General features: G+C 49.9%; 1 protein-coding gene across 2 annotated transcripts in view; it reads right to left on the reverse strand.

Moving 5' to 3' along the window:
- The window catches only part of SORCS3 (sortilin related VPS10 domain containing receptor 3), a 419,433-nt gene extending 397,192 nt beyond the window's left edge, over window positions 1–22,241 (reverse strand). Inside the window, exon 1 of one of the 2 annotated variants that reach the window (XM_059730194.1) lies at window positions 21,568–22,241. In XM_059730194.1, coding sequence (XP_059586177.1) covers window positions 21,568–22,029 — 462 coding nt within the window. In that variant the 5' untranslated portion in view covers window positions 22,030–22,241. The remainder of the gene's footprint in view (window positions 1–21,567) is intronic. The other variant, XM_059730195.1, reaches the window with a different exon arrangement.
- Window positions 22,242–26,459: the final 4,218 nt, after the last annotated feature.

The raw sequence follows: 26,459 nt of genomic DNA on the forward strand, positions 1-26,459 counted from the left end.
TCCTTAGCCAAAAGCTACTGCCCGTCTCTTGGCAGCTGTGAGAGTTAACCCTGGATTTGATCCCTGCTGCTTGCTGGTACTGAAAGAAAGGGCAGAGCATCTCCATGCTTCAATTCCACTGAAGGCAAATCTCCCCTGCTTAAGAGATGCACCCCAAGGTTGGAGGGAAAAGGTGCATGGGGTAGGCAAGTAAAAAAAAAAAAAGATATTTCTGCACAGCCCTACTGAATCCTATTGTTAATATCTCAGGAAAAAATACACCAAAGTAGCACTTGTGTTCAGATCTCCCTCTGGCGACTGACACAACGGCCTACGGCTAATGAGCAGCTAGTGGCGCTCCTCCTTTGCGGCAAGGGCCAAAGATCACACCGGTTCAGCACCGACTGACAGCCGTGATGTCTGCACACAGCTCCGCTTCTGGTCCACATGCTGATAGAAAAGGTCAAACAGGGGAAAAATGGCTCACCAGGTTCAAGCTTCCTTCAGGCCAACTTGGTTTCTCAAGAGACTCTTCCCCTCGAGCCACCGGTAGGTCCTGCCTCTGTGCTGCTTGCAGCTGCTTTCCCCTGCACCCTGCTAGGAGCTACTGGACTGAGATGTGGAAATGACCGCCAGGTCCATCACAGCTGGACAAGATTTGCTAATTGAACGGGTGTGGAAGACAGGCCTGAAGTTGCCTGAGCCTTGTAATTCATGTGGAAAGGGGCAGAGAGCCTGGGGGGTGGGTAAGGAGGGGCTCGGCTCTGCCACCCAGCTGCAGGCAGTCAGCGGGTAAGTGTCTGCCCGGCTGTGGGGCTGGCAGCAGCTGCAGCAGATGAGGGAATAGGGTGGATCCATCAAGTGGCTTAATACTTCCAGAAGCAGAGTGGAAAGAAGAGGAGAGAGGAGGTATGGTGGGTAGGGAGAGGCTGAGCCTGCATTGTTGGAGCCTGCATTGCATTGGCTCCTCTAAAGTCTGCTGGAGCTTGCATTGCTCCTCCCAGCATCTAAAAAAAAGACCGTGGCTTTTTGGGTTGGTTTTGCTTGTTCAGTTGTTTTGAAACACTTGTTTGGCTCTGTCATTTTTTTTTTATTCTGGGGACCAGGTGACCCCGGGAAAATAAACAGTCTCTAAGCCTGATCTGCCTTATAGTGGGTGACAACAAAGCGCGCTCTCCTCCGGCAGTCCTCACGACCGCATCCCCATCCCGCGCTGGAAATGGCATGGATAGCTTCTGTACTTACGGGTACCACCCCAGCTAAGGATGAGACCCTGAGCTTCGGAGGACTGAGCGTGGGCCACACAGCCAAAGGCTGCATCAAATTTCCCGCTGGGACCCTGGCTCAGAAACAATAAGTAAATCTGGGAACCTACAGGCCCATCAAAAATGAGACAATTTGGGTTGAAATAGAGCACAGCCCATAGAAATACAGGGCTGGAAGGGACCTCATCCCACCTCTCCCAAAAGGCAGGAGGTGCTATCCTGCATACGCTGTGTGAAGAGGCTGGCAGAGACGATGCTCATCATTAAGCACAAGGGATAACTGAAGTTGCAGGTTCAGACATAAATGAACGTTTCCAGCCGGGACAACTTACACCACCCTCCGGCTCTCCCGTGCATTACGAAGTTTCATTTCTACCTGGGAGACATTTTACAATCTTTGCACTCTCCTTTGCTTGAGGAAGGGCGCGTGAGCCTGAAAGATTGCAAATAAAGCCTTTTTTGCAACTATCTAGTTGGCCTAATAAAAGATATCACCTCTACCCCACTGACTGCTTTTGCTTTTTAGACCAACACGGCTATGACCTTTATCCCTGAAGGTTCAGGCACAGGAATCTGGGCATCTTGGAAAGCCTCAGGGAGAAGTCCTGATCCAGGTCCAGCCATCCTTAGCCCTTTTCTGCCCTGCCTCAGTCTCCCAGTGGCGTCCCAGTTGCACCACCGATGCTCCCACTGCTATGAGATGCATCACCAGCACGGGATGGCACCGTTAAATATCGCAGCTAGTGGGCAGGTTTGTCTGGAAGGCAAATGCTGTAGCACATACAGACTTAGCGCAGGGTCCGAGCCCTTCCTCAGGCAAAACTCCAGACCGACTGAAATCCCACTGTGAGGCACGTGGCCTTAAATGTCTTGCACTGCAGTTTCTTCCCCCATAAAACGAGGGCTGTACTGGTGTGAAAGTGGTCCTGTCCCCTGAACAGAAACTATCTAGGAATGAGCATGCCTGCTGCTTGTCTCTCCTGCAGTGCTTAGCTCTAATTATGGGCGGTAGAGACTGGAAGTAGGGTGAAGAAGGGCTGGAAATCGGGACCGGGGGGCCATAGGATTGCTGCTGGAAAGCTTCCTGTGCTCGCAGCCTGCAGCACATGGATGAGCTCTGCAGTTATCCCAGAGGGACGCAAGCAAGGGATAGCTCAGGGCAGCCTCCAGAGACAGCATGAACCTCTGCTACAAAGAAAAGAGGAAGGTTTATAGTGGAGGGAGTAGGCAGGTACGGGCAATAGCAGCATATACCTGTATTTGTGGCTGTATTTCTTTAATAGGTGCCTCCTGTTTAATGGGGAACTATGACTACAAGCAAGGACCATACACCTTCCCTCATCCAAGGGATGAATAGATAAATGCTTGTAAAGTGCTCTGAGTGCAAAATATATCCTCTTCGGGAGTAATATATGGGACATACCCATAGCCAGGCCCATCCCGGGGCCTCCGCAGATAACTACACCCCTTTAAATCTCAACATAAAGTCTCTCCCTTTCCTGGCTCTCAGTGTATAGGGCACAGCTCTGCTTCCTGCTAAACTATGGGTGGATAAGAGGCAAAGTGGAGTGGGTTTTGTGCCTAGGCGCAGGCCCAGGGCTTCTTGAAATCCAGTTTACATAGAAATACAGAGTTCTTTGCAGAAGAAGGCTATAAGCCACCCCCCCCACCCTGGTTGTGTCTGCATTTGCTCCCTGTTGTCAATGCTATAGTGCTAATATGGGATGAGTACCCCACGTAGTATAAGCACTGCTCAGGCAAAGTCAGCTGAGGATCTGCCTGGCAAAAGATCAGGAGAAAGCTTCCCTTTGGCAAAAAAGAGAGGAGGGAGAAGGCATTAGCGGTCTCCTGGGATGTACATGTATACGGGGGGATTGTTTCTGTCCTTGCTGAAGCTGGCTTCATCCCAGAGCAACACCACGGACTTGGAGAGGTTTGCTCCTAACCTGCACCTCGCGTGACCGAGTTCAGAATGAATCACTTCAGAGCCCTATCTAGAGGGCTTTGTAACTGCATAAAGGACATGGCCTAAAAATGTCATCCGAGGCCCATCATCCCCATCAGCTCACCCTCTGATTTTCCTCTTTTGAGAGCCTTTACTAGATCTTTAGACGGTGGCCGGTCCTCTTAGACGCCGCCTTCTTCCTAGTCTCCTTGAGAGCGATTTCTTCTAATTCCTTATCGTGTGCGGCGTGCATGTGTACCTACGCACATGCAAACACTTTCTAGGTCTTATCGCCAGGCGCAGGCACGAGGATGATGCTTTCAGGAAGCTCAAGACGCACAGAAAAGCCGAAGAGACTTCCTTTGGACTTAGAGTTGACGGTTTCAGTTGTAAATTTAAAGAAAATAGGGAAGACGCAGGCAGGAGAAGGAAAAATACACTGGTTGCTAATAATGAATATGCATGCTTAGCAATCCTTCCCCAGTTGCCTGGCAACCCACATAAGGCCTACCAAAGAGCAAGAGGCTAATTGGACAAGTGAATTAATTGGATGCTTCTAAAGCAGTAGCTGTAGGTGACTGAGGAGACACTTGGGTTAAACCCACCCACTAACACAGGCCTGTCCTGAAATGACAGTCCAAAAACGGGGAGGGGAGACGTCCTCTTGTATATCCTACTTCATTTGAAAGGGTTGGGAGGAAGGAAGTGTGACCGCCCGAATAAGAAGATACCTTTTCACTGAGCGTCCCTTGGTCGCGGCACCTGCCTTCCACCGGGCTGGTCTCAGGATGAAGGCACGGCCCCGGACATCAAAGGCTGGCTCCCTAAATGCCCTGAAGACGATGAGACTCGACACAAAATAAAATAAAAATAATGATGAGCTTTTACAGATGGTGACTACGCTCCAGGGACATTGACCACGCGCCTGCTAAGCTCCCAAAGGCCTGGCCTGGCCTAAGGGAGATCCGTGGCTCTTTTGCCATTGCTCGTTCCTGCTCAGCTGTGAGAGACGATCCCCGTGAGACCGTGTTGTACTTCCACCGCTGCTCCGGGCTCCCTGCGTGCCTTTGGCCAAAGCAGCCACCACTTTTGGGAGCCACGCGTGCAAATGAGCGTTGGATGGAAAACATCTTCGCGTTATTGAAACTGAGCCGAGAGAGGAGGGTCTGACGGAAGTCAAGGCGACACGGCAGCTTGGACGATCGCAGCAAAACTTGTTTGTAAAGAGGACGGTTTATGGCACTGTTGGGGGAGCAGCAGAGGTCCTTGCTAAAATGGCACGAGCAAGCTGCAGAACGGGCGTCATATCCGTATAGACACGAACATGCTCCGTATATGTAACATCAGCCGCACGGTGCCCACCCGGCAAAAGCAAGCATGACGCGTGCTGGAGCTTGGACAGGACTTGGGCTCCAGGGGAGAAAGAACAGGACGCCCTTGGCAGAATGAGGCCAGTGGTCTCTTGGCTGGGAGCTTTGCCTCTATCTGCCTGTATTATTTACGTGGGCTGGGGTTGGGACACTGCACAAGACACCTCTCCTGCTCTCTCAGCAAATTAAATGCATGCTCGTTAGCGAGCAGGCAGCAAAACCAGACAGAGCATCCCTAACAGGCCCATCTGATCTCAGCCACCAGGACAGGACAGGAGAAGAGTAGCAGCCCCCACGATACCTGGGATCTATACCAGCAACCAAACCTGGCCTCAAGTACTGAACCTGAGCCAAATTTTTCCATCAGAGCCTTTTGAGGCTATTCTGCCCCTCTTAGGATGATGGTTTCCCTGCTAAAAGTGAGGAGCAGCGCCTCCATCATCACCGGCAATCCCTTCCCTGGAAGCTTGCACGCCTGTGCGACACAGTAGTGCATGGAGGAGGAAGGGATTACCTAGGGTGTGAGCTGCCTTTCTGTCCTGCGGCTGTGCAGTGCCTTGCACCACGGGGCTACTGTCACTAATCAGAGCCCTGTTGTATGACCAAGAAATAATGAAGATATTCCTCCTGAGGGTGTGACTGAGATTTCATGCTGGAAGCTTGTGTTACCATTTACCTGTGTCTAGTGCTATCCTCTGCCACACACCGTCCTTTTGATTTCAATCACATCTCTGCTACCGAAAGCTGCTATTCCCAGCAACAGGATCAGAAGCTGGATAACAGACCCCGGCTCTTCTTCAGAAATTAAGGTCACCCAACCTAATCCCTCTGTTTGTGCAGAGCTCCTCCCCACAAATATAGCTGAGTGTCTAGTCCGGCAAAGCGGTTTCCACTCCAGTTATCGGTGGCTATAACAGCAGTCTATCCATTACCCTAAGGGGCCCCAATCCCATTAGGTTTTGCATTGTTGGAGCAAGCGGGGAAAACGACAATCCTCCTTTCAGCAAACCCCAAATCTCACCTGCTGACAAAAAGCAACAAGTGGGCAAAACAGGCACGATGCCTGGCTGCAGGAAAACGAGGCAACGATAAAACCCCAGTACGTTTGCTGAATAAGTAGCAGTCTCAGGCTTGCCACCTGCCTATCCATGGACTACACCGTACTACTCCGATAACTGCATCAGAGAATTGAGGGCGCGCGCAGCACTGCAGAGAACAGGATGCGCAGACACGGGAAATTTGTGCCACCTCTTTGCATCGGGAAAGCAACCCCGCAGGTGATCAAGGAAGACTGGTGGAGCTTTTTCCCACCGGGATCCTCTGCATACTAACTAGTCTTGCTGTGCAAACAGGTTTACCTGTGGTAGAGACATGGGCATTCAATCAAGGCAGGCACCTGGATTTTACAGAGCCCTGGATGCAACCGGATGGTGAGAAAGGGGTTACGCAGAACAATGGCAGGACTGGATTTTACAGCCTGCTTTTATTTTGCCCTTGCTTCACAAAAAAAACCATCCATCAGGGCCAAGAAAAACCCCACAATGCCACACTTCCCTCCAAAAATGAAAAGCAATTTTGAAATCTCTGTCGCCTGTGTACTCCTGCAGGCACAGTGCATATTAATAATTCAACAAAATATTATAGTCATTACTATATTTTGCAATACCACAACAGTGCACTTTAGCAGAACTCTCTACAAATCTCTTGCAACAGCCATTAATAAATAAAATGCAATTCGCCATATTAAATTTGTTGTTTAAAGACTAAATATTTCAGCAGGACTAATTCATTTAAAATAATCAGCTTGGACTCCCCCTTCCCACCTCTACGAGTCCCCAACCCTGCACTTCCCCTGTGTTTGAAATGAAATTAGGTTTCAAATGGTAAATCAGAAAACAAGTCCAAGTGCAACACTGATGCACCAGCCCTGCAGAAGGACCGGATCCACCGAGCCGACGGGGGACACCTCGAACTTTACACCGCCTCCGAGACCCGGGGAGAGATGAGGGATGTTGCATTTGGTAGAACAGGTCACATCATCACTTGCTTTCAACAGAAACCAAACACATGACTCTCCATAGGAGCATAACGAAGTAGCTTAGCACCGATCCTACCTGCTAACAGCAATAAGAGTGGGGTGCTTATATGCTGCTTCCCATCAGTAGCTCTCCAAGTGCTTTCCAAGGAGGTCAGCATCATTATCCTCTTTTTACTGATGGAGAAACTGAGGCATGGGAGGGGGAAGTGACTTGCCCAAATCACTGGGCGAAGAAGGGAATACAATTCCCAATGCAAGGCCCCACCAGGAGGCCAGACTCCCTCCACACCGATCTCTGAGCCAGGTCTCACCTCAACTGAAGACATCGATGAAAAATGGCTTTTTGAGTCAAATGAAATTTTGGTCTTGGATTCTCCTTTGTTGAGAGTGGTCAGGAGGCTGGATAGGTACCTGTCTGGAGTGGTTTAGAAACAGTGAGTCCTGCATCTGTGCGAGGGGTCAGACTACACGACCTCCGAGTTCCCCTCCAGCCCTAGGACTATTCATTTAAGTCAAAACTGTCCAATTCTGGAGATGAAAACATTTACACTGGGATGTTTAGTTCTGGGAGAAAACATAACCAGGTTTTGTTCGAAAACTCAGCTTTCAAATCCTGAACATTTTGGCAAGATATCGACCAAGCCACTAGAAGCTGTTTGCAAACCTGAAAGGAATTACAAAGAAACCGAACTATTTTTACCAAAAAGTTTTCAAAAGTGGATTTTTTTTTTCAATTTTTAGCTTTTCATCAACAGTTTAAAAAAATTCACATTTTTGGCAAAAAGTATCTGTCATTTTTCCACGAGCTTTCACACCCGATCGCAGGCCTAACAGGGCACATATAAGCAGACCCCTTGAAGGCAATAACTCATGTGTTTAAACCTAAGCATGAATGATTTTGCTTAACTAGCACATGCATCACCACACACAAGATTGCTCTTTATCTATAGATCTCAGTTCCTCATTGCTATAAAAGCATGCAACTTTATTCTGCCCATTTTACGGATAAGTAAATTGAGGCACAAAGCAGGGAATGGACTTCGCCAACATCACACAGCAAAGTTTTTGACAAGGCTTAGGAATACATTTTGACTAGGATACTTCGCCAACTGCTTCATCACCAAATGGTGAATAAAAAATCCTTACTGAACCTTGCATTGATTATTGAGTTTAATACCAATTACAATTTACGGACAGAATTAGAACTCAGTGAATTTTTTCTTGGCCAAAATTTTTCTCATTTCAGGCAAAAGTCTGATTGAGGAACATAAAAGCTTCGAATGAATTTTGGTTTTGATGTAAACACGTCAAAAAAAAGTCAAAACGTTCCACTTCAACATTTTCAAAGTATGTTTCAATTTTTTTATTTGAAATTACTTCATTTTGAAATTTCTTTCAACTTAAGAAAACAAATTATATAAAAGAAATGTTTTGCTGAAGCAGACAAGGTTCCTTGGGTAAATGCGATATCTTTTATTAGACCAACTCAAATAAGTGGAAAAACTCTTCTTAGCAAGCTTTTGGGCACAAACGCCCTTCGACAGGCTGAGGAAGCATCTGTTGAACCAGAAACATTTTAATTTTTTTTTCCAATTCACCAACTATATTGATGTAGTTTCACGTCAGCTCAGCCTACGATGATTCCCCAACCCAGACCTGATAGCAAATGGAAAAATAAGTTCTTCATGCTGCTCTACATACGTGAAAGCAAATTACAATGGAATTGCATGGGCCTCTATGTTAACCCCAGTGAACGCAATGGGCTCATTCCCACAGCTTTCACTGGGCTCCAAATCAGGGCCCGTGTGACAGGAGACAGCAAAAACTAGGATGGATGAAACGTGGATGATCAGACATTCAGTCGTACGGCCCTTGAGGGACAGCGGTGCACCACGCTCACTTCGGCTCATTCAGCCTCAGCAGCTCCATCAAGAGCCTGATCCCAACCCTCCCGACATCGATGGAAAGACTCCTACAGCTTCTATGGATTTGGGACCAGACAATCTCAGAGAAGAGCAATGAAGCAGGATTTGCTGCTTATGGAAGCAAGCAGATCTTTAGGAGGAAAGAAACGGGTGCCCAACAGCCCAGCAATGACCGGGGGCACAGCCAGAGCCGGACACGGCTGAGCTCGCTAGTCCTACAATGACAGCCCAGCAAACAGGATGCTATTCAGAGAGAAGGGCATCCTTTGCACCACCAACCAGCATTATGTATTCAAGCCCACCCGCTGTTTGTGCGCGCAAAGCCAGAGGAGCCCTACCCAGCTGGGGCATTGCAGCCGAAGCCCTGGTCATCAGCACACTAAATACAATGCTTAAGTAATCCCTGTCCTCTCCTGTTACTAATTCCCCTCCTGCTGTATCAGGCTATCTCGAATACCTGTGATGCTGAATGAGGTTAATGATCGGTGCCTGGTGTTTTTCTGGTGGCTGCAGACCATGAAGCACAGACTAAACCACCTGCCCAAACATGGGGATGCAATACAGATCCTCCCAACTTGTCCAAGCCAGGCGGCAAGCTGAAAAAAAAGGAGAAAACTCTACAATGATTCAGATCTTACTGGCTTTCAGTGGTCTATCTCAGAGGAATTATTCTCCATTTCCCCTGGTGTCAGGGAGACCCAAGTCAAGCTGCTGGAACAAAACACACGGGTTTGCCAGAACCGCGGCTTCATCCAGCTATGGATCTATCAAGGCCAATTTTCAAAGACAACGCTGGGATTTAAACCAAGAGTTGCAATTTTAGAAGAAAGAAAGAATGAAAAAGAAAAAAGAAAAGAAAGTTAAGGGATTCAAAAGGCAACACCGAGTGAGCGGCCAGCAAAGCCAGAGCTACAGAGCGGTGATCCCAATGAGTCAAGGCCCAGCACAGAGAGCCCGGAGCAGCAACCCCGTCTCCTGCTCAGGGAAATCCATCGTTAGGAATAGTCGGTGTGATCAGCGTGTTAGTTAATAACCCCAGCTCGAGGCCAAACCAGCGCACAATGTTTAAAAGGAATGACTCGCGGTTGCAAGCCGCCTTCTCTCTTTCAAACCTTGAGAATAATGCTCTAATTTCCCACTAGGCCCCTTGCGAGAGGAGAGGGTGTTTGCAAGACCGCTGTGCTGAGCATCCATTGTGGCTTGGCGGGCTTTGAAGGATGCTGTGAGCTAAAGGAAAGGCTGCCTGCATCCCCGCAGGATGGCGACCTGCTCCCTGACATTTAGGGAGCTTCTCAGCATCCCGGTTTTGCTTTAGGGACAAGCAGTTTTTGACATAAACCAGCAGGAAGAAAGAAAGCAGAACCATGACCTCAACCACGTGGATCCTGGGAACCCTTCTGGCTGGTCCGGGGACAGCTGGAGGGTCATGCAGCACGGCCGTCCTTGTTCCCAGCTCAACTCGGGGGAACAGAGGGGTGCAAAAAACAGCACTGTGCAATGCGATTACTATATACCAATGGGGAAAATCCACCCACTGAATTCAGGAACTGGCTGCTGAAGGATTGCCTGGAGCTGCCACGGGCTGTTATCCTCATATAGACGGAGAGGGGCAGGTCCAGAAGCCAGTCTTTTTCTCAATGAGAGAGGCAAGCTCCAAACTATTCCTAGCAGGCTCAGATGAGCTCAGAAGCCAGAAACTCCCCGAGTCCCCTGCCAGCAACTGGCTGCATAGCCACGGGCTCCAATTCAGCAAAGCATGTCATGGGAGCTTAGATGTGCCCAATGTGCAAAGCGTTTAAGCAGCTGCTTTGCTGCCATTAAAACCGAGGGGACGGAGAACACATGCTTGATTGCTTTCCTGACTAGGGTCAGAGGGCTGAGCCCTCACCTGAGACTCCGCTGCAGCAAAGCAGCTATGCCTCAATCCCAATGAAGTCAAGAGAATTTAAGCACTTGCTGAATCACGGCTTTAGACCAACTGGGCTTCAGTTTCTCCGTGGGTCAAATGGGGGTGGCGATGCCCTGTGCCGTAGCAAAACTTACACCTGCTTTCCCTAGCATTGTGAACCCAAAGACAGACACACTCTGCTACCATCCACAACCTGCCCGAAGCATGCCACGGCCCACCCAGTGACCTGTCCCAAAAATAAGAAGAATTAATGCATATGCTGCCAGAGCAAAATCAAACGAGACTTTAAAAACACCAGCACCCCTGCAAGTGCAATGAGGAAGGGGCATCCTTTGGACGCATGCGGCCAGCCCGTATAAATCAGGACCCAACAGAGGTTGCAAAACCATTAGATGGCAACGCTGCGAGGCTCAGCCTGACAGCAATCCTTTCAAGGATAACAGAGATGTATCAGCATCTCTCTTCCCATCTCTCCTCAGTTTGTGGCAGGATAGATTACTGAAACAGTAGTGTTTAGTTCATCTGACAGCCATTTAAGAGGCCTGGCAGGTGTGGTTCAAGTCTATTGACCTATATAAAGAGGTAAGAGCCCCCCTCGGCAATGCTCCAGCGCCCAATCCTTGTCCGAAGTGGCTCTCAGCACTGCCCAAGCGCGTTGTATCCAACCCGAACGGAGTGGGCCCGCCCGGGACTCAAAGAGAGCTGACTCCATAAAATCGCTTCTCCTACGCTCAGCTCCCAGCTGGGTTCGACTCCAGCATTCGGGACTGAAAAGCGTCATCGTGAACTGTTATCTAGGACCAAGGAGCATCGGGCACCCCGATGGGAGGGAGAACATTTAAATAAATGACGGCCCAGGAATAGCCGGCGGCTTCCCCACAGCCTTGTCAGCACAGATCCTCCACCCATGCAGGCCTCGCGGGAGCCAAATAGCCAGCAGCCCCGTGCTCACCAAAGAGAAAATGAGCAAATTTCCTTGGCATCCTGCCCAGCGTGGAAGCAGACATTGCCTGGTGTTAGAGGAACAGAAAATGGTCCAAAGGAGCAGGGAGGGAGACGGTCCAGCGTCTCTGCTTGAGTCCCTGCCTCCCCCGCGGTGTATTCAATCCAGCGTGCCTCGGCAAAAATCTTATTGCAGAATAAACGCAGCCACATGAGAAGCTGCTCCAATGTCGCTATGCTGGGGTGAATGCATGTCTCCTCTTCCACCAGTTTATCCTTCCTATGCAGACAAGCGTCGACGATCCGCAACAAGAGTGAAAACCCGGCCCCAGCTGTGAATGCTGAGCTCTCCCAAAGCTCCTGGCTTATCTCCCTATCCAGGTACTCTCAGAAGAATAATACCTCGGGATGGCAGATAACAGATGTGATCTACAATACTCTCCTACTTCCTCAAGAAGTGAGAAGAAGGGAGTTCACTGCCCTGCCTCTCTAGCCCTGGTGTGCCTGGAGACCGCAGGGCTCTTGGCCCATCCTTTTGCCAACTTCCCTGCATCTCGGTGCAGTGGTGAGGCTACGTGCACCTCGCAAGGAAGGCATCCTGCACATGCTCTACAGGCAGGAAAACTATTTGCAGGTTCACAAAAACAGTTGAACTTTATGCCCTGCAACATTATCCCTGGGCTCAGCACACACCCATGCCAGCCCTGAAAGCGAGTCCTTCGTTTTTAAAATACCTAACCAACAAGAGTCCTGAGTAGAGGGACCTCCTATAAACTCCGCGGGTATAAGGAGGTGCCCCGTGGTTTTGGGGATTCTCTGCTCTCTTCCTGCCTGCTCCCTTTTCCACCATCTCCTGGTGTTGCTTTTGCAGGCCTCATCTAAACCAGAAAGTTGCAGCAATTTAGCTAACTTGATCCGATCCAGGATGCAAAGAGCCAGTGTGGGCTCGCATAAATCAGACCAAGTCAGGCGCTTGCACTATATGTTACTTGAACCGATCCTGAAGGTATTTTAGTCGACCTGTTCCACTTGCCAGAAGCAGGATTTTATTCTTTTACTCTTGGGTCTACCATCCCCTAGTACTCTACTCAGTCTCTCATCAGTAGAGCCCAAACACAGCCCCCGAGTATGTACCAAGCTGGAGCGAGACGGTGCGCTTTGTTGGAAAGCAGTGTTGTTCAGTGGGAAGATGCTACAGCGGGAGGCAGGAGCCCTCAAACCTGCCACAGAGTAGGGTTGTGACTGAGATAAATCACTTCCCTCTCTTTGCCTCAGTTTCCCCATCTATAAAATGGAGATCATGCTCTGGCCCTTCCTCTGTTCACTACTAAACTAGGAGCTTAGAAGACCCCCCGCTGGTTTGGAGGGATCTCATCCCTGCAGCAGGGAAAGCTGGTAACATAACAACGCTTTGCTGGATGGAAGGTGATATACAGATCCAATCTCAACAGGCTGTACGAACGTTAACTCGTTCTAGGATGTTTATGGTATAATTTACCTCTGCAATACAGCTGGGCCAAGTGCAAATAGCTTTTCGGAGGTACCTGTCCCGGGAGGCACTATAACCAAGTCTTGGCACTATGGGTCGGGGGCCATGACGGCTTCTTTGCATAAAGCAAACTGGTGCCCAGGGATGAAATCAAATATAGGTAGGGACTGCTACGATGCCCAGAGTGACCTACTGGGCATCAAACCCAGGTGTCCCCAATGCCAACCCCTGCCCTAACCAGGAGAATATTTTGCTTGTCTGACCCCCTTACGCCAGGGGAATAACATCCTCCCAGCCTGGAGTCTGTCCTTGGCTCTAGTGGCTCCGATATATTATGGTCCGTGCAGTCCCTAGCATAGGAAAGGGTTAGGGTTAGGGTTAGGGCTAGGTTGAGGAGTGGGGCATGACAACCCCATTACGGCTGATACACCAAGGGACTGAATACAGCACCCCTAGAGCTAAATCATGAGCAGCTATAGCTCAGGTGAGCACCCACGGCTCCCTAGATGTGGGCTGTAACACCCAAATCTCCGGTGGACTGAGCCCAGAGCAGAGCCGTAGCAAACACCTGCAGACGGATAACATTTGCACGAGAGAGGAAGGATGGAGCAAGAGGGGAAGCCCGCGTGGCTACTGATGGGAAGAGAAACGGGCTGGTGGTAGCTCTGTGCAGGGCAGCGGGGCTGAGAAGAACAAGGTTCAGGATGCTTTCTGCCCACTGAGAGGATGCAAGATGGTTTCAGGAGAAATTGGAGGAGCCTTGCTTGATTCATAGACATAGGGGAGTTATATAGGGAGCAGGGGCACCTCCTGAGCCAGCTCTGTGAGCCTAGTCAGCAGCAACGAGGGTTAAGGGAGCTACCTCCAGCACTGCAAAGGTTAAGAGCATCCCTTTGCAGATCCAGTAACATCCCCAGCAGTTGCTGTGGAGATGCTGGTGATTTCCCAGGCAGAGGCTCCGGTCCAGATGTGAGGGATCTAGGCAGCCGAAGCTGATGAGACTCGCAGGCAGCTGAGACTCCTATTGCGAGGCCAGGACCTGGCAGTAATTAAAGAGGAGCCGAAGGAGACGAGGTATCAGTGGCATCAGTAAAACGGGGCTCAGCGCTTGGTTAGGGTCCCGGGGAGCAGCAGGGATATCTCCCTCTTGAGTAACGGGAACCTTTCACTCCAGGAGCATCAGGAGTGGATTTCCATATAATGTCTTAGTAGCATCTCCCAGGCCTCTGCCCCCACTCCTCGTTTTGCAGCATTTCCCTTTATTTTATTAAAAATCCACACTCCCTCTAGCGTCAGCCTCGGTGCTCCGCCGACAGCCCGTGCACGGCAGCTTTGCTCGCCAAGTGCCAAAGCTCCCGCCCTGCAGCCATACGGGGTCACTTAGAGCTAATTAAGAGCAAGGCTATTTTGGGCGAGGAGGCCCCTCGGTGATTTTCAGATCTGTCCAGCCAGCATTCCCGTTTCATAATTATGCATTAATGGGAGAAAATAGCCATGCTGTATCTCTGGGTGCACCCGAGTCTTCTCCCCAGCTCCTACTGATCTCTGCAGCAGCTTTGCCATTGGGAGCAGAATCATAATTTAAAAAAAAAAAATGGGGATGGAAGGGCTCAATTATTTAACTTCTGCTTTTTTTTTTTTTGGTTTCCTTTGTATTCTGGGAGTTTCTCGGCCTGCCAGATTGGGTACGGCCCCTAATGTAACTGCAGCAAACTATTCATCTTAGAAGATACTTAGAGCCCACATCGCACTTCCAAAGCATATTACAAGCATTAGCCAGTTAATTAATCCTCGCAACATCCCTGACCTGAAAGCTAAGAAAGGAAATGTTAACATTCCCTTTTTTTTTTTTTCAAGGTAGCAAAACTGAAGCAGAGACGTTAAAATGGGAATTTTTTAAAAAGAAAACAGGAGACAGGATTTAGGAACTTAAACCCTTTGGTTTCTCATTGAAAACCTCACCCTGAGAGATTTATTTTGGGATGGAGAGTGCCCAAGTCTAGGCCAGCATTAAAACACAGCCCTACTTGGCTCCCAGGTCTCTGGTCAATACTTCCTAATACTCTCTTCTTATTCTTGGCTTACAAATGGCGCTATGGTGACACATGCTTTACTTTCCTATGACAAATGTCCACTGTTTATATAACAAGGGACACTGCCAAGCCCCTTAAGCCTGAACAGTAAGCAGTGCCCTGATGTGCTGTCACCCCAAAGACGATCCATTATGACAATACAGGAGTGCCCAAAAGCAAAAGAGGCCTATCTTCATTTTGCAAGCAAGCCTTATCTGGGTCCTGGGTTCTTCCACTCGCAGCCCTGGAGTATTAGGGATGGAGGAAGCCTCTCTGGGTTTTGACCAGAAATCCCACCCTGGAGCTGAGAAACCATTTACTATGAAATTTCTGTCCAAACTAAGAAGTTCCCATGAACGGTTTTGATTTCAACCAAAATCAACATTTTCCAACAAAAATTCCCAGCCAGCTCTACTCAGCACCTTGCAAGATGCCGAGTGAATAGTGAAGAGCCAAATGCTCAACTCCCACAAAAGGCTCACGTTAAAAGCAAGTGTTATGCTTCGTGGAGAAGAAAGAATATAGATGTAGTCCAAGAGAGGTCCAACAGTCCCCAACTGCTGGATCACAAGGGGTGGGGGGCACGATACCTAACAAGTGGAGCTGTTCACCCCACAGAAATTAAAATTGCATTCGTCAGACTCTGCGCGGGCAGCACTTCCCACTGTGTCCTGCATGCAACCTCTCTCTGCCGCAGCAATTCTGCAAATCCAAAGTGTTCACAAATCCACCAGCCATATTGTCCACTTCCCTTGCACAGGCATGCACTGCCGCAGAAGAAGTCACTGTAGAGCGGCTCAGCTCCACAGCACGCTGGAGGCCGCGTGGGCACCATGAGTTTCTCCCATCGCCCTCAGCTCCGCTGTTATAAAAGATGGCAGGCGCGATCCTTACCTAGCTCTGCTGACTGTAATAGAGCTACGCTGAATTTCACCAGCAATGATGATCTGGCTCAGTATTTCTGCTGCATTATGAGCCTTCCGGTCCCTGGACCATGTACAAAGATACTTTGCAACTCACAAATCACTGAGCATTCACTAACCCTCACAGCTCGAGACAGACTCAGCTTCAAACCCAAACCCTCCGGGATTTAAACTCCAAACTGCTCCTAGAGTCTGGGCTCAGATCCAGGACAGGTTTCTGGACTGGATACGAGATGGAGCTGAAGTCTTAAGTATATAAAAATGCTCATGAGTCTCCTTGCGCTATCCCGTCAATCAGAACAGAAGCATGACCTGGAACTCCAAGTCACACATGGATCTCGATTTTGCTCTACCTCCTCGTGCTGCTTCCATGGAAAAGAGCAACATCAGCCAAGTATTGGTACTCCCCAGAGAACTAAAGGGGCTCGATCCTGCAGTCCTTACTCGGGCAAATCTCCCATGGCCTACGAAGGGCCGACTCAAAATCACAGCAAGTCACTTGGCAGAGCCAGGATTAGCAGGCAGGGTTCTCCGCTCCCGGTGCTGCGCTCCAGCCACCATCCCCACTCCTGTGTCTGAATTATACCTGCAATCTCCGCTTATGAAATCACTGCTAATCCTGGACACGCAATCAAATCCTCTCTCTTGTTGCCCAGAGTGCAGGATACATCTGCCCCTCTCCCCCGAGGCTGGGAAAAACTCCCATGACCAGTTTCCAAGGCTTTTTTTTTCCCACCTAAAGGCAGCTTCTCCCTAAAAATCAAGTGGCGGGTTCCCTTGCCATCACAAGCAGACTTTTGAGTGCCACGCTCAGGTTCTCACACTGCCTTCCCTGTGCCCCAGGAAATCCCACTGAGTTTCCAGTCGCAAGTGGATCTGACTGCAACAAGTGCACCGAAGATGACAGGTTCATTTTTCAACCCATGGGCTGAATAAGAGCGCTGCGGTGGTTTGCCCTAGGCTGGGTTGTGCTCCAGAGCAGCTGCTGCCTTTGAAGGATTCACAGAGAAATACACAAGAAATGCAACATCAAGGCCCTGAAAGTTTCCTTTTTGGGGGTTATCGATTCAATTTTTCAATGAAATCACGAAGATGAATAACCAGAAGGAAATTTCCCAGGCTCCTGCTGCGTTCACTATTGGCATGACACAACCGTACAAACCAATTACCACATCCATTGTTATTTCTCCATCTCCCTTGAAATACTAATTAAACACAGAGGTTTTGGGGGGTTTTGTTTTTCGGGGAATGGGGGGGGGGGGGAGTTGGCAAAGTCCTGGAGAGCTACTTGGATGGCACACTTCATTGCTGAGCTTTGTGAAACAAGAAATACATTACAAGATTATGACAAAGAGGCTGCCTTCCCGTGGTAATGCGACCACCATCTAGCCAAAAAAAGCAACTTGTTTAAAACAGCAATTCAAATCTCCACCAAGTGCAGGGCAATTAGTTGGATTACTCTGTTGCTATCGTGGCCATTTGGAGTAAATATTTAAGGCTGGACTCTAAGTGGACCGTTCCACCAGCAGCGTGGCCCTCAATTACAGACTGCATTTCCTGCCTGATGATCTTTGTTTTTTTGCTCAGTGCACTTTTATCCATTTGGGATGACAAATATTTCCCTCCTGGCTCTCCCCAGCACATGCTGCATTGTGTTGGACTCCTTCATTAGAAACCACCTGGCACATATTGCAACCCATCAGGCTCCCCAGCTTGTAAGGCACCATGGTGAAGGTCAGTAATACCGGAGTGACAAACTATTCGTAGGGTGGCAGCTTGGTGAGCTCATCAGAGCCCTGCCAAAGGCACGTGCAAAAATTGTGCCCGAGTAGCAGCTCTTCCACAACTTTGCTGTTTGCTGGAGCTCTCTGCCAACTCATTGAGCCTTGGGCTTCATCAGCCCCAAGAAAGATAAGACTCTTTGGTCTCTATGTATCCATATGAAGGAAAGGAATTGGTTCTCCCGTGTCCCTGGACCATTGCACAAAACTTGTGATAACCCTGGGAGGTAAGTCAGGAAAAGCATTTCGTGATTAACTGCCACCACCTTCAATAGCACGAAGCTCCCAAGCAGTGCCTCCTCCAAATACACAGGGCAGATATTCTCCACTATAGCATGCAGCTCACATCTCCCCGGGGACAGCTGATATTCAGACAGTCTTCTGAAAAGTTGGACACAACATTTTAACCCTTTCAACCCTTCAATTTGTGAAGGCAATGCACTGATGCAGGACAGTTTTCATGTATTTGTAGACAAAATGAAACACTGGCTGCAAGGTAAAAAACTGACATTTTTATCTGATTCTGAAGCCTACTGATAGCGGTCTCAGTGGCTGATTCACTAGTGATCATCTGGGGAAAGAGATCCAATTCAGCATGTCTTATCAGCGTGGCCAGCTGAATTCATTTGCAAACTATTTGTTTAATTCTAAATCCTTCAAGGTTTTAAGAAATACTCCACTGCTCCTTATCCTAGAACTACAGAAAGGAAAGAGTGAGAAAATCTAGGGAAAAAATGGTGATCGCAAGAGAGCAGGTACAGGGGAAAGAGGGAGAACAGAGCCGTGACAGCTCTCAGGCAGGTGAGAAATAAATAGTCAAATAAAGACGTGGTCAGGTGAGAGCAGGGGGAGTGTGAAGATCCCGGTACTGCCCTGGCAGCGGCCGTGCATCCTCCACGTGTCCCAAATGGAATCGCTTTAAAAGGGAAAGCTTGCAGATTTTCCAAAAGTAATTTCATTCCTTTCTATATAGTGAAAAGCCTCCCCAATTTCCAGAGGCCTGGCCAACCAGCGTTCTTGTCCCGCCCATAGCCCCCCTCCCCGTTCTCTCTCCAGCCTCAGTGGCATCTACTAAATGATTCGGGACGTGAACCAAACGTGCTGGTCTCTCACGGTCAACGTGAAATCCTCCTTTTTGCACAATGAGGTCCTTTGCATCGTGCCGAGCCATCTTTAAGGGATAAAGCACATATGCAAACCCCACCTGTATGAATCCTCTGCACTTTGCACAGCAAATTCCACAAGAGGATCTCACTGTGTTTTCTAAACAGAAACAAATTCTGCTCCACAACACCGCTTGGTGGTAAGTAAGTGGAATTATCCCCATTTTTTTAAATAGAAGATGAGGCATAAAGGAGTTAATTGTTTTGCATAAGGTCAAACAAGAAGCCTGTGGCAGGACCAAGAGCAGCACCCAGATCTCCTGACGGCCAGGTCTGTTTTGACTTCCTTTGCACCCTTCCCTGCCTGAAAACGCAGAGAGGAATGGTTTTAATATTGGAAGCATGATTTTTCTAATGCTACTTATTGATTTATTTACTTGATGCGCAGCAGATGAAAAGATCCCGAGTAATAATGTAGAGGGTCTCTCTCTCCCCTGAAAAGTGGGTGTAGGTTTCTAGGCTCAGCCACCATCCTGATCTTTGATTACACTGTTTTCTTTTCTCTTTGCAAATCAATCTGGTTTTCGAACCCTCCGTCCCTGTTTCCCATGAAACGTACTGTTTTATTAAACAGACTTTTACTGACAGAGCTTAAAGAGAAAACCTCACAGGCATGAGAGTTAGCAGGCTTTGCATCTATCCAAATGCAAAGGAAGGTGAAAAAGCAAATCCCATATCCCTGCTCATTTCTTTGGTAGGCTGAGAACTGAAATAGAGCTAAGTCCTACTCACTCCTCCAAGGCATCGAACATAACGACGGGACGTGAGTCAATCCTCCGTGCGTTTCCAACTGCATTTCCTGCTGTTTTGTCAACTGTGAGTTAAGAAAATATATGCTTCATTGGTTTAGATTAGGCAGCAATCTGGTCTTGCGCTCAGAGATCTAACAGCCAATAGCCAGGATCTGAGCCATGCCACTGTTTCACTGGGTGACCTTGGGCAAATTGTTTGACCTCGCCATGCCAGGCACAACCCAGCTGTAAAACTGGGGAAAAGCAAGACCGCAGCAAAAAGCCTGGCACAGATAATGAAAGCACCCAAGTTGAAGCATTTAACTTTCCCACTAGACTTGCATACAACAGCACTGCTTACAAAACAAAATGTAAAATGAATCAAACTATGGTGTGTCTTCTCCACCAGGGACAGTAAAGAAAAGAATCGAAGTCTCTAGCAGCCAAACCTCCCATTCGACAAATCATGGAGGAAGGACGCTGGTATTTATTAACCCTCTTGCTCTCCGTTCCCACAGATACCAATGCCTTCAGTAAACTCAGCCTTGCTTCTCCATGCCCGGCTCTCTGAAGGAGCCCTGAGCAATCGGAGAACCCTTCATGTATTTGCCTCAGCAGTTATCTGAAGTTACCCAAATAAATAAAGCTACTCATTTTAAACAGCACAGGCTAAGAAAAAGAGATTCTGAAAAAAACCCTCCTTGAAATGCACCTTGACAAAAAATCAAAAAAAACCCCCCAACCTTTATTTTCAAAGTGCCTGGAGATTGAATCCTCTGTGTTACTTTAATAGGAAATACAGATAACGATTGGAAATCCACGCTAGGGCTTTGCTTCCCTTCCCAAGCAGCCTTTGATTCAGTGCTGAAATGAAAACCAGAGATCGGGCTGATAGATGCCTTCATAAGTTTAAAAAAAAAAAAAATCATAGAGGCAATGTGTTGCCCAAACAGATATTGCAACGCCTTTCTCTTTGACTGCTTGTCGAATTTGTGTCTGGCAAATAGAACAGATTTTAAACCTGGTTAAATCAAGGTAAGACCTAGACAGCTATCAGCATTCGGGGCTGTCATGACACGCAGGTGAAATGTCCATCCTGAAAAATGTAGAACGACGGCTGACTTGTGCATTATTGATCTGGGATGAATGGACCGATAGATGGATAGATAAAGGGGATTAAAGGGATATAGACAGAGAGAGATAATTTGGCCCAAAACGGCCCACCAGTCCCAGGAGGAATATCATTTTGAGCTCCAGACATCCCACATCTAATTGCTTCATGCACATTTCCAATCCCAGCCAAACAATCAAAGAGGCATTTCCCAGGCTACGACTATCTAGAGTAATCAGAATAACGGGCACATTGTCACCAGGCGTGAGGGTTTCCCCGGTCCTTTAAATGATGCCTGACTAGAAACAGCGTGTCTGATATCAGGTTAAAATCAAACGGAGATTGCTTTTATAGCTGTCCTGGGTGTATAATAATAAAAGGAGGTGTGAGCGAGTGTGTAACAGTTGCTAACATAACAATGTCCCTTTCATGGCTCTATCCAGCAGACGGGCTCCGGGGTAGCTTCTCAGAAAAGACTTTTCAAGGGCGCCACCTCTTGATACAACAGCACCTCGCACGTACCCCGCCGCGCAAACTTTCCGACTCCTTTTTAAACCTGGCATTTACCGATGTCAGAGAAAAAGCTCGATCTGTCATCGATTTTTCTGGGGGTTTCTTTGACTCTTGGACCTTCACCCTTTCCCTTCCTCTTTCCAGCAGCAGGGGGGCTGTTGAATGAATTCATCCGAGCTGCTCTGGACCCAGGCTGCAAAGCAGGGGTTGTCTTTTGTGGATTGGAGCGTGTCAAGGTGAAAAGGAGCAGAGCAACCGGGTGAAGCAGAGGCCGCCTGCACTCTGAGGGGCAGGTGTGAGTGCACACAAGCGGCTCCCCCATCTCTGATTTTTTTTTTTTAACTTTTTTTGTGCGTGTGTTTTTTTTGCTCCCCCCCCCCCCCTTCAACCCCCAACCCTGCGGCTACTCACGCTGCTGTTGTGCCCGGACCAGTGCACCATGGCTTGGTTGTGCGCCGAGTCCCCGGTGAGCGCGAAGCTGGTGCTGGTGAGCCGCAGCTCCCGGGCCCTGCCGTCCTCCTTGAGCGGCAGCCCCTCGGTCCTACCGCCGCCGTCCGGGGCGAAGGGCTGCAGCCCGGCGCCGCTGCTCCTCCTGGCGCGGGCCACCGCCACCTCCTCCTCCTCGTCCTCCTCGTCCCCGTCGCCCCACGCCCCGCCGGGCAGCGCTTGCAGGGCTTCGTCCCGCCCGGCGCCGCGCTCCCGGCTGCCCGGCCAGCGCGGCAAGCCCCGCGGAGGCTGCGGAGGCTGCGGCGGCTCCTGCGGCGGCCGGGCGCGGGGGGACACCGGCGAGGCCGAGCAGGGCCGCCGGGCGATGTCGGCGCCCGCCGAGCACCAAGTGAGCAGCAGGAGCCACGTCCAGGCGAGCCGCTCCATGCTCCGGGGGATGCCGGGGATGCCGGCGGCTTCGCAAAGCTCCTCGCGCCGGCTCCGCGATGGGGAGAGGGGACAGGAGGGAGAGGGAGAGGGAGAGGGAGGGGGGCACAACTCCGCTGTCTCCCGGGGAGTTGGATGCTGGTGTTTGCTGGCGGAGGGGGTGGGGAGGGGGCTGGAAAAAGTGCTTTTCAGGGAAACTGTTCACGTCCCGGGGAGTGATGGAGTGAGCGAGGGGCGCCGCGCGCGGGGTGGAGCCCGGCGGCTGCCGGGGGCGCGGGGCGGGGCGTGGGAGGAGGCACGGCCGGGCTGCGAGCCGCGCGGGATGATGCTGCAAAGAAAGCGCGTGTGCGCGTGCAAGAAAACCCCCGCAGGGAGATCCCCGAGTCTTTCTCCCCCCCCCCCCGGGTGTGTGTGTGTGTGTGAGTGTGTCATTGCTCCCAACGAGTGTGCGCGCAAAGCGAATGCCTACACAAGGATCCGAGGGTGTTTCTCTAGCTGCGCGTGTCACCTCACAGCTAGAGGAGCCTCTCATAATAGTGTGCGTGTGGGGGTGTGAGGACATCGCTGTGGAAGGAGTTGTGTTATTTCTCCTCACAAGGACCCGCAGAGAGATCCAGGGGTATTTCTTGCGCTCTGTGTGTGTGTGCGTGTGTGTGTGTATTGATTGCACCATGTGTGTTCATTGCTCACTCTCCGTGTGTGTGTGTGTTCATTGCTCACAGTGTGTGTGCGTGTTCATTGCTCACTCCGTGTGTGTTGGTTGCTCCGTGTGTGTTCATTGCTCGCTCCGTGTGAGTGTGTGTGTGTGTTGATTGCTCCAAGTGTGTGTGCGGGTGTTGATTGCTCGCTCCATGTGTTGATTGCTCCGTGTCTGTGTTCATTGTTCCGAGTGTCTGTGTGTGTTCATTGCTCGCTCCGTATGTGTGTGTGTGTGTGTGTTGATTGCACCCTGTGTGTCTGTTGATTGCTCGCTCTGTGTGTGTGTGTTGGTTGCACCGTGTGTGTATGATTGCAACCACAGCTAACCCCCCCCCCCCCCAGCGCCCTGCTCCGGCAGGGGAGACGGTGACAATCCTCATGGTCACTACCACGTCCCCACCGGAGCAGGGCGCTGCCCCCCAGGGCTCCAGGGCACGGGCAGGCGATCTCCCTGCACCCCCTTCTTCCCACACACTTGGGTGGGTGTGCGGGTGAGGGGGGTGCTGTACTGTGCACACGCAGAGAAATCCGTGTGCAACCCTGCTATGCATTGAGGAGGATCTTGCACACACCCCTCCCCCCCAGGAGAAAGCAGGGCAGTCGTGCTAATACTTACTCTCCTGACAGAAACCACCAGTAAGCTGTGTACACACACACACACACACACACACACACACACACTTGCAAGACCAGCTCCAGCTCCACGCCTGCCCCTTGGGGCTCTGCCCTGGCCCCGCGCAGGACACGGGGGTGCATCTGGAGGGCTTCCCCCCCCCCCCCCGTGTCCCCTTGCCCTGGGCTGCACCCCCCGCAAAGTGCATGCTCCAAGGCTAACCTGCACCTGCTGCTTCGTGCCCCATGCAACCCTGGGGCACTGCTGGAGGGACATGTCCCACAGGCAGGCTTTGGGAGTGGCCACGGGGATGCAGGCTCACGTGCCAGGTGCCTCTCTGCCCATCCAGGCTCCCCTTGTGCCACAACAGCAGTGCAATATATTTATATATATTATATTAAATGCAGAGACATGATTGCTTTGATCCATGTGGGATCTAGGGGATGGCTGGGGAGTGGTGGGGGGACAGCGGGGCAAACCCAAGCCAGCCCTGCCCAAAGCATGTTACGTCTGGGTTGGATGCTGATCCGGCGCAGAGCCCAGCACCCAAAGGAAAAGGGAGTCTATGCTCCCTTCTCCGTTTAGGCTCTGGCATTTGATGCGTGTGGGAGCAGGGAGCTGAAGTGACAGGTGCCTGCGCCAGAACTGCTACATAAACACACGCATGCAACTGTTACACAGGCGATTACGCCGCTCTGCCATCCACACACGCACGCAGAGAGATGGTAGCACCTAAAGGAGGGGATGCCCTCGCTGGGATCCTGGCAACGCAACAGCATCAGGGGGTGGCGGGGGTTTTAAAACCAAAAAAAAAAGAAAAGAACGGAAAGCAAGCAATCAATCATTTGCAAATGCAGAGCCGGCAGCCTGGCACTGGGGGCTGCGAGTTTCTCTGGGTGGAGATGGAGCGAGAGGAATACACACACACTCCCTCCTCTTTACACACACACACTGCCGTGCCCATAAATGGGACGCATCATGCTGCACATCAATCATCCACTCACTGACTCAAGAGTAAGACACGATTAATGGTGCAGACTTCTCCGGGCCAGGTGCATCTTCCTCTCTGCCTCTGAAGGGGTCTGCACTCCCCGAACAGCCCCTGCTGTCATCAACATCTCCCCGACAAGCTTTATACCCATGGGGGGACCAACCTTTTAGGCAGGCTCTCCCTGAGTGCCACTCCAATCCCCTTCCCTATCTGCTCCTTGACTTTCTGCTCCCTGTCTTGTACCCCCCCACACACACACCTGTTCTGCTGCTCTTCTTTCTGCTCTACCCCCCAGCTGTGCTGCCTGCCTCCTCCCCAATCCGCCACTTCTGGCACCCATGTCACAAGCTGGCCTCCCGTTTTATACAAACCCCGCTGAGAAGCCACCTTGGGTTAGCTGCAACCATCAGAGCCCCATCAACTCCTCACCCTACAGAGGTAGCTCTCTCCCCCTGCTTGAGCATCCTCTCAAGGGTTTGCTCCCCCTGCTTGAGCATCCGCTATGAGCATCCTCTTGAGAGTTTGGTGGGTTCTCATATGGATGTGTTCAGCAAACAACCTCTCTCACCTACCAGACCTCATTTGGCGAGGAGCCGAGCTGTAGCTTTTCTGCTCTCTGCCTTGGTGCCAACCTTCCTGAACAGGAGGAAAAGGCTTCAGACCCTACTGTGTTGGGAGTCAAACCGAGGCACAGGTTCTTCAAGTAGCAACTACATGAACAGGTTTTAGCTGAAGAGACCTTCAACTTTTTATTAGAAACCTTGCAAACAAAGATGCTTAGAGAAATGGGGTGGAACATGGATTAAATAAGAGCCAGGGACATTGTTAGCATGGATTGTTTTTTTCTCCCCCCTTCCACTACCCATCCACATAGAGCAGCTACACTTTTTGTCTTGCAGTGAAGTTACCCTTAATAGAAACTACAGCTTGTAAACAGGAGGGCAGGTTTCCAGAGCTCAGGGGTTCATTTTTCAATTACCCAGACCCCACAATGACAGACAGATGATCATGAGAGCTCAGCTTCTATTCGGTACGAATGGGCCAGATTTTCCACATAAAGCAGCCTGAAAGTCATATTCATAGTGCGCAATGTGTACCGTCTATCACGGCAAAATCACATACGTGGCATGTTCTAGTGAGGAACCTAGAGCAGAACCTCATTAAAACCATTGCTTTGTCAACCCCTCACCCCTCTGGGGGGACTTAAATCGCACGTGAAGTGTGAACAAAGCCAGGAGACGTCCCAGAAAAGAGGTATCCCATTGCCCTCTACTGGATGGATGAGTATCTGCTGACCTGTGTCCGGCTCTGTACTACTGACAGGTAGCGCAGAACCTCATTTCGTTCAAATGGCGAGGGACCCGTGTTTCCAGGCAAGAGAAACTGGATTCTTTCAAATCTGCTGCTACTGCGAAATGCAGAGTGGCGTGGTGCATCTCACAGCACCCACTCCGAGCGGTTGGACAGCCACAGAGTTGTAATAATCTATTTCCAAGAATAGACAGAACGATCTTACACAATATCCATTACAGTCCGATTTAATCCTTGGCCTAATCCATTGCAATCTGTTTTAATCCCTAACCAGCTGCAAATACCCATTCAAAGAAGCAGAAGTTGGTGTTGTAGTCTGTTAGATAGCGGTGATTTTTAATTGATCGCTTAGCGATGGAAGGCAACCATATGCTGTAGCAATAGACGTCGTAACAGATTTCTAAGTAAGCAAATGTTCCAGAAGGCAAATTAAAGCACAAATTGAGGACAGTCTATAAACACATGGGATCTGGGTTCGGGTAAGGAAATCCAGAAATTGGGCGGGAGAGGGGAAAAGGAAAGGGAGGTTTTCACAATGCTTCCTCAGCTCAAGATAAGTAATAAATAGACATCTGCACTGCTTCAAAAACAACCTTCCTCAAATGTAGTCCCTGCCTTACTTGTGTATGAAGTCAGGTCTGATTCTATTTCTTAATCCATGGAGAGTGTAGCCTCTTTCTTCAACAGGAGCAGTGCATAATCTCAGACTGTGCAAGGGGCCATGAACTCCCCTTTCCTGCAGTGCACACAGAGGACCAGAATTGGGATGCTGGAGCGAGCCAGATCTGTATAAACATCAGGCCCAGCTGTCAAGTG

This window comes from Alligator mississippiensis, chromosome 6 (genome assembly GCF_030867095.1).
Source record: "Alligator mississippiensis isolate rAllMis1 chromosome 6, rAllMis1, whole genome shotgun sequence".
NCBI lineage: Eukaryota > Metazoa > Chordata > Crocodylia > Alligatoridae > Alligator > Alligator mississippiensis.